At 43.4% G+C, this 12,520-nt stretch overlaps 1 protein-coding gene across 3 annotated transcripts in view; it reads right to left on the bottom strand.

Moving 5' to 3' along the window:
* Nucleotides 1-11,152, bottom strand: part of GALC (galactosylceramidase) — a 40,650-nt gene extending 29,498 nt beyond the window's left edge. Inside the window, exons 1-4 of one of the 3 annotated variants that reach the window (XR_008550437.1) lie at nt 10,823-11,054; nt 3,654-3,722; nt 3,329-3,392; nt 1,684-1,797 (exon numbers count right to left, since the gene is read on the bottom strand). Coding sequence is in view for 2 of the 3 variants with exons in the window: in XM_037503749.2 (XP_037359646.1) it covers nt 1,684-1,797; nt 3,329-3,392; nt 3,654-3,722; nt 10,823-11,017 (442 nt within the window). In the remaining variant the exon portion in view is untranslated. Of the gene's footprint in view, nt 1-1,683; nt 1,798-3,328; nt 3,393-3,653; nt 3,723-10,238; nt 10,388-10,822 lie in introns of those variants that run through there. The other 2 variants (XM_037503749.2, XM_054691820.1) reach the window with 2 other exon arrangements.
* Between the last annotated feature and the right edge of the window lie 1,368 nt (nt 11,153-12,520).

Below are 12,520 nucleotides of genomic sequence, written 5' to 3'. Positions count from 1 at the left end.
GTTGAATGTTATAAAGTAACCCACATTCTTCCAATGATTTTATTTAATAATTATTTAATTTATAATTAATTCTCCCAATTTTCAAGTCCAAAATTAAAATAGAAAAGTCCTAAGTACAACTCAAATCCTACTTCTGTGTCTACTATATTAAAATAAGCTCAAAAGCTAAGTTCCTTAACTGCTCATATATATTACCAATGTAGCTCATCACTGAAAAAAAATCAAACTAATCTGACAAAATGCTTATTTTTCTAAACTCAGGAGGAAGGCCTAAGTGTCTCTACATAAGAAATGTGACCCTAATTAATGGAACATTTTAAAACAAGGAAATATCAAATACATTCTGAGTGTCCTCCTTCGTGAGGACATGGCTCAGCATGCCAGATTTTCCACATATAAATGAGGACTGACCTTGAAAGTTGCCCAACAGCCAAGTATGTGCTGAAGTCAATGAGGCCTTTTACTGCTCAAAACATTTCTGGAATCTCATACAAGAGTCCATTTAGAGGGAATACATTGATCCTTACTTTCATTAATTTAGAAAAACGTGTTTGTCTTTGTGAAAAATGAATCTGAAAACAACTTGAAATCAAATCTTTAAAATGGATCATTAATCTTACTTAGTCTAAATGTTTGAACCTTGGGCCTCCCTGGTGGCGCAGGCGGTTAAGCACAGCGCTATGACTCTGCAGTGCCAGTTCAATCCCCGCTGGCCTCTCGGAGCAACCCACGTGGCGCAGCAGACCTCTCCTGTCTCGCCCACTGCTCCGCTCAGCAGTGTATTTCGTCACTCTGCCTGTTCTGTTCCCCACTCTGTCTCTGGTGAATGCTCTCACCCTCCCACATATCTGGCCTGTATCCCAGTTCTTGTATAAATAAATCTTTAAAAAAAATTTATAAAAAAAATAAATATTTGAGCCTATTTCAAGAAATCAAATTCATTTCAAATGGTGAAAGTATGCCCTGCTGTGGATGTTAGCAACACTCCACAGGCCAGCATGCTGCTGCTGGAGAAGTATAGAATAAATAGTCTCATTTGAGAAATCACTCAGTGATCCTGTCACTAGGACCTAAGCATGATGAGAACCAGAGTGGGGGCTGGGTTGTTCAGTGTCCCCAGTGCCTGAAACAGTGACCCTCCTGCCACATAGATGAGGTTCAAAACAACAGTAAAAAGCAACCACTTCTGTATATGCCTCCTCTAGAAATGCTGTCTACTTCTTTGAGCAATATACAATTGCGCAAATAGCTGGGATCTACTACTACATGGAATATAACATTTTATAAGTAATACTGCCCTTTTATTAGGTAAGAAATCGTGTGGAAGAAAGCAGTTTATCACAAATAAAACCCAGAATGGAATTGGATTCTAAATCTGACATTGCAGTTTACTAATTATCTGAGCTTAAAGTCAGATGAATAACCTCTCTAAGCCTCCACTGACGCCTCTGCAAATGGAAAGAATATCACATTCTCTTACTCCAGAGCACTATAAAGAGCAGATATAATATATAAGAGCAAAGAAAGGATCCTGTCTGACACATACTTGGCTGCTGGTAGCTTACAGGTAGTTGGAACAGTATTATTAGTACCTCAGTATTACTGGAGACTCAACAAACATGACTCCAAATTTACAAGCTAAAGGAGAACAGACTGAGAAGCATGGCAAACTTCACTTCTCACCCATGAGCGTAATATTAGGGTTCCGCTTCTTAGCTTCCTTCATTAACCACCACTCATATCCTCGGAAATAATTCTCATCTAAAGCATAATGCATGTGGGAGGGCTCAGTGCCATCTGAAGGGGAGTGAGCAAGAGAGAAAGGAAAGCATCTGTTAATGGTGGACTGTAAGGTCACTTACCTCCACACGTATACACACAAGTAGCAGTATTCTACTTCCAACCCTGAAGTGAGGCAATCAGAACAATCTCAAACTTCAGGGTAGATGAACAAAGCGTATTATTTCATCTTTTTCCATGGCCCTAACATAAAGGTCTTAAATAATAAAACCATGACCTACTATTATAAACAGTACTAAGAGAAGTATTATCACATCAAATAACAGAAAATTGGAACTACTTTCTGTTGGGTTGTTGATATCTCTTGGGTTTGTAAAGTCCCATGTCCAACTTTAAGTTCAGATCACCTTAGCATCCAGCTTTTAAATTCTAAATGTGAATCCCAGGCCCCTAAGTCCCAATTCTCAAGCCACATGCTTTGAACCTATATAGCATGTGTTTTATACTGAGATAACAGTTTTTAGAGAAAAAGGAATGCATACACATCCCCACTCTAAAAAATTCTATACTAACCCTCTGTGATGTTGCAAGGTAGAGAACTGATATCAAAGTCCTCGTGTGTGATCATGTTTTACAAACATCTGCCTTTGCTTAGGAGGGTCTCACCAGGAGAGGAACCCAGGCCCAATTCTTAAAGGCAAGCCTCAGAATTCACAAGGGCTACCAGCTTCTGTATCTCTACCTTTAAGTTAGCTTCAGCAAATGAAGACGGCCATTGGTTATCGATTCCACATAAATGTACTCTAGACACACCGTCTTAGGACAATGTACATATCCTCTTATATAAGAGGCCAGAGAAAGTTTTTGTTACCGAGCTTTCTTTCGTTTTTAAATAAGGGTATTTTTTTTTTCTTTTAACAGAAATTAAACGCAAATACCACCACACAGATAACTCAATTTACCAAACATCACTTCCAAACATGACATGGCATACAGACAAATCTAAAGTTCACTGTAATGGAATCTGACTATACTTATATAATAAGTAATCAGTGATGCTTTTCTTGGAAACCGAAGACCTGTGAGCTTTTAATTGGCTACTTGTACTATACAAAGTCAATCAAAATAGGAATAATGAAGATTAAAAATTAAGTGGTTAAGAATAATTTTTAAAGAAAAAAAGCAGTATCTCTGAAACATTGATCACTTATTTTTGCCACTTTTATTCAATGCTAATGACCTCTTCCATAATTTTCACATTAAAAGATTTCTTTTTCTAACCTCTCATTAAAATTCAAGGCTGTTTCTATGCTGTGCAATGAATATAGTTTTAATACAACCATGGATTTGTTTACTGTTAATTATTTCCACTAAATAAGCAATCTAAAGCCCAAATGCTATTTTTGATGGAAAACTGCATATTTTAATTGAGTTTTTGAAACCTACTGAGAATAAAGGAACAATAAAGAATAATCTAGTAAGCAATAATATCAAAATTGTTACCACTTATATTCTAAAATCACAGTACTTATGTTTAGGTATAAATAAAATGTTGGGGAAAACAATCCCAATCCCCAAATACTCCTACCTGTTGTCTGCCCATCGCCACCTATTTCAACTTTTAGAATATGCAAAGAGGCACCGAAGTTTGGCTGGGGAAAAAAGTAACAGCATTAACACTGTGCTTCACTGTACGAAGGACTGAGCACTTCCAGACAATTACTAATTACTGCCGTTGGTCTTACAGATGCCAAAACCAAAGCAGTATTTAAATAAATAACAACTTATCCCAACAGTAAATTGACATTTTATTTAACAAAACTAAAACTGTGAAGATGAACTATTCAATAGGTGAAATTCACCATACAGCTTCTAAAATATCACAGATGTATTAAATAATTATTTCCCATTACCTTAAAGAGATAATCCAATATTTGAGAACGAAAGGGCTCTGGGTAATTTACAAGAAGTCGAGAGGTTGCCTAAAAAACAAGTTTTCAAAAGTTTATAAAAAAGCAAATCCAATCGTGAACACTTTGTCATAGTACCACCAAGCACATACATATTTGAACAGCCCTTGAGTAAAGCTGAGCTGTGGAAAGTCATTTCCCAGGTTATGTGCTTGTCTGCCTTTGTTTGCCCAATAGCTAAAATACAAGGTCTGAGTAACCAGCCAGTTTCTCTTGTTCTGAGAGGAGGGTTGGCTGGGAGGAAGCTTGCTAAGGCTACTGACGAACCTCATGATTTTAAGTTTGCCTTGAGGAATCTTGACTTAGAGAGAGGTTATTAAAAGAAATGAAACATTTAAAAAATTTCTTCTTTTGCAAAAATGCTCCATTAGAAAGAATTTACTCAAAAAAACAAAATCAACAGGCAACTATAAACCAGAGACATTCTGCAGGGAGAGGAGGGAGAAAGATCAAAACAGGGGTGGGAAAAGCACAAGGGACTAGGGTGATGGTGCACGGGTGAAATGGTGGTGGGAATTTCATGGGGACTACACCCGAGATGAGAAAGCAAACATCGCACAAAAATGAAGAATGATGTAAAAAATATATAAAATAATAAAAAGGGGGAAAAGAAAAAATAGAAATGAAACACAGGTTATCTGTCTTAAGGCCACCTGTCAATTAAAATGTCTGAGGGCAAGGATGAGAAAGATGAATCTCAGGTAAAATTTTCCCATACTACTTCATAGGAAAATTTACAAGCAGCTATGCTAAAAGGAACTGTTATAGAGCATCCCCGATATTAAACGGGTTCCTGGCTGTGGGTCCTCACCCGCGCGCTTTAAAGGGACTTATGAATACTCTACTACAGACACATGCAAAAGGGTTAATAAAAGGTTTATTTACAAGAGAAAAGGAAATAAGGAAAATGTACAACTCAGGGAGAAAATAGGGAAATAAAGTCTTTAATGCGTCCTACCCGATCCGACGACCTGGAAACCCCAAAGTCACTCTCAGAGCTGACCAGACGCTGCTGCTGGCCAAGAGCCCAAAAATGGAGAGAGCCCCAAAGCCCACGTGTCTGCCTTTTGTATCCACCTGGCTGCTTAACCCCACCCTCAGGTCCCAGCCACCTTCCCTTTGGTGGTGATGGGATTTGGAGTTCCCAGTGTCTTTGGCTTTGGCCTGGAGTGGGGGTGGAGTCCACAAAGCCTATATGGAATTTGCTTTGGGACATCCTTTTCCCCCTAACAGAACCACTACTCCCACTCTCATTCTTATCAGAGATCCTGAGTGTTAATCTGTCACCATTAAGAATGACCACACAGTGATCTCCACACTGTACTAAGGAACCCTCACACAAGATCAACATCTGACTGCACAGACAGAGAGGTAAAAGGTGCAGGGGCGAATACCTGATCACACTTTAACCATGGCTGATGACTACTTGAACAAAGAAATCATTAAGCCAGTAAGTGACCCAAAGTATCTTTGGGAACAATATATTCAAGGGGAATAAGAAGGGTTGGTTTTAACATGAAACAGTTTATTTCCTATACTTGAAAACCACTCAGATTCTAGGTTCAAGGCACTGACACCTTACCCAATATATGACAAGGCAGACACTTGACTTACGAGGCTCAAGGTTCTATTTTATATCTCATATATGCTACCTCTAACATTCTGACAGTGTCCACGATGCACCCACACGCCCCGAAAATTTCCCCAGATGCTGCAACTGAGCCACAGATCTGCGGAGCTCCTCTCTAACCACCTCTAACCACCGAGGTCTTTCTCAACTTGAGTATGGCCTCAGTGACCACAATGTCTTCCACGTGGTTTTCTGCTGTCTACCAGCCGCACTGCTTTCCAGACTGATGCTCCCCAAACACAAATCTAACCAAGAAACTGCTGTTTAAACCTATCAAGACCTCCCCACCTCCAAGAGTTTCCAATATAAAGTTCAAATTGCCCAGTTGACATCCAAATCCCTTATTTGGATGCTAACTCTGACATTTTATACCTAATCACTCTAATCACTCACACCTTCTCTCTAACTGTAGAATGCCACTTTTTTTCCTCTTTTTTTCTGTCTGGCATGCATACCATACCCTGATTTGACTAATCCTTCAGTTTTAGCTCAAACTCTACCAATTCAAAGGATACCTTCTGTTCTTCCTCCCCGATGAGAAGCAGGAGCTGCTCCTGCAGACTCCCTGGGCACCAGGTCCAGCTCTCCACCATAACCCTTCCAGCCCTGAGCCCTCATCACTGCTTTACTCTTCTGTCTGTCCTACCTCTATGTTCTTTGAGAAGAGACTGTGTCTTCCCCAAGACCATAACCTGATACAGAATTTTAGTCAATAAGCATTTACTCAGTGTCTCTCACGTTATCACGTGTTGCACTGGTACAGGCAACTTAATACAGAAGACTGAGCCAGGAGCTTCCCTGCTGACATTATTTGCAAACTACATTATTTAAAAATTATTGTAAAGTAGGTTATCTTACTTGTTCAGTTGATGCCAGACTATAAGAAAATGTATGTAAAGGATCTAGCACAGTAGATAGCACATAGTAAGTTCCCAATAAATGGAAGGTATTGAAAAACTTGTTTTTAAGTGTTGTCACTGTTCTCAAAGAGCAGTCTAGCAGAGGCTCAAATACTAAAGTAGAAAACTCTTAAGTATATGAGTTAGCCACATGAACCTATCCTTGAGTCAAGGTAAACAATGCTTCCTGCCCGGCATTATGCTACTAGAATTGTGTATTTTGCTGTTTCTGGGTTATTTTGTACTCTGTGCACTCATATCCTTAATTTAGAAAGTGTCAATGCTAAGCAAACACACCACATCATTATGCTCTTGGAAGCCAAGTCATCTCCAGTGCAACGGCATTGGTCAATAGCAATAGTTAGTTAAAAGTAGTAGAACCAGATGTTGAAATGCACCATCAAGCAATGACATATTACCAAATTATTCATCCCAAACAAGCACAAGAGTGGTTTATAACCAAACCAGAAGAAATCTTAGCACAACAGCTAGAACACAGTAAGCTGTCAGCAAATGGCAAGCATTGTATACCTACCTGATTTGGAACAAGGTTTTCATTTAAAGTCCTTGGGCTAACTTCCTCCTCCCTAATCTCGGATACAGAGCATTAACCAAGATGAGTCACAAACCAGCCACCATTTTAAGCACTTAACATCTATCCTCACAATTCTATCAGGCAGGAATTACCAAGTCCCTAGAGAAAAAACTGAGACAAAGAGGTTAAACATTGTGTGGCACAATGGACCCTTGGAGATCTGCTCTGAAGTCCACATTCTTAACTACTGCACCCAGCTGCCTTTCCTGTCCTAGCAGACAGGAAGACCAAATGAAAATATTCCACTCTGCCACAGACTTTGCTAGGTGCCAGTGTCTCCACGAACAGGTTTAAAGAGTTGCAACCATCTTCATTCAATCAGCACTTACTGAACTTCTAAGATAACTGACGCAGTGTACACAAATGACTGTTGGCTAGCTTGTAAGATGGGCTAAGAGTCTACTACTCTGACTTATAAAACAATTCTCATTTTAACAATTTTCAACTGAGCCAAATTAAAATAACTCCAGTTTGGGGCAAGTTTAAACACTGGATTTAATGTATTAAGTAAACATATCCTATAGGCCAAATGGGTACTCTACTTATGAAATACTGACAATTTCAAATTTAAACCACAAAAATACAAGAGAATGACAGGAATAAAGAAAAAAATACATTAGCCCATTAGCCCACAGGTTACTATGAAATAGGTGCCAATGAAGTAGCAACATTAGTTAATAAAAGTGTGAATCAGTTGGTTAGGAAAAGATATTTTCCCCCCAGGTCAGAATCTGTGATCACAGTGTTAGGGGGAAAAAGATGTCCTAAAGCTAATTCCATACAGGCTTTGTGGACTCCACCCCCACCCCAGGCCAAAGCCAAAGACACTGGGAACTCCAAATTCCATCACCACCAAAGGGAAGGTGGCTGGGACCTGAGGGTGGGGTTAAGCAGCCAAGTTGGTATAAAGGCAGACACGTGGGCTTTGGAGGGGTCCCCCATTTTGGCTCTCCACCAGCTAGCAGCGTCTGGCCAGCTCGGAGAGTGACTTTGGGTTTCCTGGTTGGCGGATCGGGTAGGACGCATTAAAGACTTTATTTCCCTATTTTCTCCCTGAGTTGTACATTTTCCTTATTTCCTTTTCCCTTGTAAATAAACCTTTTATTAACCTTTTGTGTGTGCCTGCAGTGGAGTATTAATAAGTCCCTTGTAAGCACGCGGGTGAGGACCCACAGCCAGGCAACCCGTTCAATATCGGGGCTGCTCTATAACAGCAGTACAGACCAAGTTTGACAAAGCCTCACAACTGGCTTTTTCTTTTTGTAATGCAAGTGCCTGACTTAAGCTTTGATTGCTAGGGCATTAACTTCAAAGAAGCCTCCACTCAAATGATGGCTAGCTCCAATACACACACACACACACACACATCACCAGCCACATGACTAGGTAGAGAGCCAGGTCAAGTAGGGGGGGCAGCCCAAGTTCCTGAGTTGTAGAAATCTCAAGGTTGAGTTTCGTAACTATGTGGGGCCCTTGTTTTGTCTCCATCTTAGGTTTTTAATTTAAAGTGAGGCCATGAAAAAGTAGTTTCCCCCCACTTTTACCCCATTAAAAGCAGAATTGTAGGCCCACGTTTTCTATCAACTGTGACCCCACTATGTGGCTCCAGTTATGTGGTCCCATGTGTGCCATGTGCTTTCCAAAACCTGAGAATAAGAAATCTTTTTTCCAGAGTTTCCTGATAGTTATAGCTGAGGGTGTCCTGCAATCATAATAAAAACAGGGCTCATCCAGGCCTCCCCTGGTGGCGCAGCAGTTGAGCGCTGGGTTGCAAGGCTGCCTGCAGCCTCTGCAGCGCCAGTTCGATCCACGGCCACCGGCAGCGAGGATCCCACAGAAAAAAAAAAAAGAAAGAACAGGGCTCATCCACTCACCTGGGACTGGCACAAAACCACTCAGCAAGCAAGCACTTAAACTCGTGTGAATTGCTTCTGAGCATAAAAGTTCCATCTGACTCAACCCAACAAACAGCCTATTCAAGATTCCACCTTAATGCTTTCAAATTAGCTCTAGCACTGATCTGGGATACAAAAAAAAAACCTTTCACCTAAAGGCCTGGCGCCATAAACCCCACAAACCCATAGGTTACAAAGAGGGGAATGAGACAAAAATCAAGATTACAGAGAATGGGGCAGAAACAACTACATTTTATTAGGAGCCAAGAACAAACGTACTGAGGAAAGCTCTCAGGCCTGGAAGTCACCTGTTGTTGCAGAAATAAATTCTAGCCTTTTACCCAGACAGGGGAAGAACAAGCGGTACTTCAGGAATGGTGGGGTCAGGAGCAGCTTTATTACTCATGCATGAGGTCTCATAACTGGATAGCCCCGTAAGGTCTGAGCACCAGTCTAGGGACAAAGGGTTTCTTTTACACATAACCATCTTACATTGATAACATCGGTCAGTAAGCACAAAGGTTTGTGACAAAAGACAGGTATTGGAGGATGCCCTGGGAGATCAATCAGCCTGGCTGGCAGGCTGGCTGGCCTTGTTAAAATGTAACCTCTTTTAGGTAATCTCATCTAGATAGGCTTTAGAGATGCAAAACTTGTTTACATTTACTTTGCATTATTAACTGCACTAGACCTATGACTCTTTTAGCAGGAAACAGGAAAGATTTCATTTGCTTAGCAGCTCCATTTCACTGTCAGCATGAGCAGAAGCTAAAGAAACATCAGCCAGTGCCCACACCAACACTGCAGAAACCTAGGATTCCTTTCAAGCCTCCCTTTACATAAAATCTTATGGAATGCCCCAAATAACAAGAACCCCTTTCAACTGTCACAGCCAAGAAAGGCATGCCAATGAAATGTAATTGTATCCTGGATGGGATCCCAGAACTGAAAAGAGCATTCAGTAAAAAAGTAAATAAATACGAAAGGCAGTATAAACTTCCATTAATGTTAACTATGTTGGTTGTGACCAATGTACCATGTTAATATGGGATGCTGATTAACAGGAGAAACTGCCTGCAGGGTATATAAGCAATGTATTGGTAACTTTTTTTGTAAATCTGAAACTACTCTAAAATGTAAAGTTCCTATTTTTAAAGCAGCAATTCATCCCCTGCTCTTGAGATCCTTGAATCAAGAAGGTCTCTCAATAGTATTTGTGTGTAAAGCAGATTCTCAGGTCACACCCAAAACTACAAAGTCGGGCAGGGGGGCTAGGAGACAGAATCTGCATTTTTACAAGCAAACACCTGGTGATTGTTCTGCACCCTAAGGTGGCAAGCCAACTATTCCTCCTCCTCAAACTCAAAAGCAGCCACCAATAAGGAACAGTCACTGGCCCATCCAAAGGGTAATTCATCCTCTTGGTCTCGACCATCTATGGGTAACACAGGTCCCCTCAATAGTTTAAAAACAAAACCCAGACCATCATTCGATACTACTGGAGCCTACCATTAATTTAAAAAAGAAAGACAAAGAAGTCCCAGAAAGTTTCAGAACTCTTATCTTCCTAAAAAGGTCTTGAGGCACCTGTCCTGCCTCCAACAAAAATCACGGGGCTCTTGCCCTCAGGAAGCGCCCAACCGCCGCCCCCGAACTAAAGGCTCCGACTCCCCATCCAACCCCAGTCTAAAAAGGAAGCGCCCCGGTCAAAGCACCCCACCGGGGGCGCCCCTCCTGCAGGCGAAGGCTCCGCGGCTCTCGGGCGGGTTCAGGAGCGCCCCTCCCGGAGTGCGCGCTCCGAGGGGAGCCCAGGATGAGGGTTCGAGCCCCGCTCTGGCCATTCACTAGCCCTGTCCCTCGGCGGCTCCCGCAGCCTCATCTGCTAATCCTAAACGTCTCCCCAGGTTCATCTTACACGAGCAACCGCCCGTCCCCGCCCCCCAGCGGTGCGCCCGACCCCCGGTCGAGGGGCGTCCGAGGAGCCTAGCGACGACGTGGGGGGCGCGGAAACTAGGGGCTGCGCCGCGGGGGCTTGTGGGGCGGGACGGGGCGGACCCCGGCGCCCTCCGCGCACCCCACCGCCTGCCGCTCACCCCGCCGCCGCTGACCGCGCCGATGCCGTCGAACTCCCGGCCCAGCCCGTCGGAGTCGTCGAGCACGTATGTGCCGCCGGGCGCCAGCAGCGCGCACAGCAGCAGGGGCACCGCGGCGCGGCCCGCCGAACCCGCGGCGGCCGTCATGGCTTTCTTTCGGCGTTGCTGGGAAGCCAGGACTAGGCGCTCAGCCATTGTGTGGGTCACATGACTCCGGCGCCCGGGGAGGCGGGTCCCGTGGCCGCCATGATGGAGAAGGGCAGGAGGCCGCTGACGCCTCTGCCGCCATCTTGAGTGCGGGTCACAGGTCGCCCTCGCACCCGCCCTGGTGTGCTGGCCTGGCAGAGCGAGCCTCGGCTGGCGCTCCCAGGGCAGGTGTGGCTCGGGCCAGGGGCTTCACTTCGGTGCTCCTTGCTGGAGCACTTGAGGTAAGGGAGGGTGGGTTTCCGAACAGGGCAATGAGTGGGCTGCCAGGACCTTCTCCAGCATTACATGGTACACACGGCGGAGCAAGGGAGAGGATCTGCCTGCGGCCCCTCACCAAATCTCAGTTCTGGTTTCTCCATGGCCGAGTGACTTAGCCGTCATCATATGTCGTGGGAGACATAGGGTTAAGGAAAAACAAAGGAGAATGGCAGTAATGCGTAGTCTAATGCGCGTCACTTGGGGCAAACGTTAGCTGACATGGTTCTCCATAGTGGTAACTGTAAGGTCGAGGCCGGGGCAGTGATGAGGCAGAGGGAGGAACTTGAAACTGTGGCCACCCACATCCTGGGAGCTGGCTCTACCCAGTTTGCACCTGCCTGATAAGCAGCCATGAAAGAACAATAAGCTCCAAGAGAGAACAACTTCTTTGAAAAGCAAGACATAAGGCCAGATGCTGTCCTGTAAAAGATTTATCCTCATCCCCTGAGGGGTGCGACTTCTCCGACCCCCGGGGGTTGGTGAACTTTGCCTGGTCAATAAACTTTTTGCCTGGGAGAAATTTAGCCTGGCTTTCCTTTTCTTTACTGCGCCAAACCTTTCAGTAACTACTCTGTGTGTTTAGATATTAGCTTCATAAAGCATCTTCCACGTCCAGTTGAAATGGGTCCAGGGAGAAAACTCGAACTGGCAGGAGAGTTGTGAATCCCAAATCCCTGGGATTTGACACATCCAACATTGCACTGAGATTTCTGATTTCCTTGTTATTGGAGCAAATTGAAGCTACTCAGAAGTAGCAGATCAAGCATTCTGACTCCCAAGATTACATTTAGCAGAGCTGAGGAAGGTTATCAGTGTTTGCACAAGCCTGGGAGACACCAAGATGGCAGGGAGAATACCCAGAGGCTATCCAACATGTGAGCCTTTGTCTTCAGGGTCATACTTGCAATCAGATTATGTTGTTCAGACTGTTTTGGGACCACAGTTGTACTAGGAGGGAGTACTCTCTCTGGGCAGTACCATTAACACAGTCATCAGGCCCCTCTGATATCCCTGGGTTTTTAATAGACAATAGCTCTATGTTCCTTGCCCTTTCTTTCTTTACGTTACTATTGGTCTATTTTGAATTACCAAGAACAGTCCCAGCTGATCTCTACTGTCCCAACATAATTAGTAATAGTGCCCCTTTCACCCTCAAAGTGTACTGGTATACATGATGAATAATATCATCCGCTATTATCTGGGTCCATTGTTTTCTTCCATTTCTTTTCCCAG

This window comes from Talpa occidentalis, unplaced genomic scaffold (genome assembly GCF_014898055.3).
Source record: "Talpa occidentalis isolate TD23 unplaced genomic scaffold, MPIMG_talOcc4v2.1 talOcc4.11, whole genome shotgun sequence".
In the NCBI taxonomy this organism is placed as follows: Eukaryota; Metazoa; Chordata; class Mammalia; order Eulipotyphla; family Talpidae; genus Talpa; species Talpa occidentalis.
The sequence above is the reverse complement of the archived record's forward strand: the minus strand, read 5'-3'. Positions and strand labels throughout refer to the sequence as shown.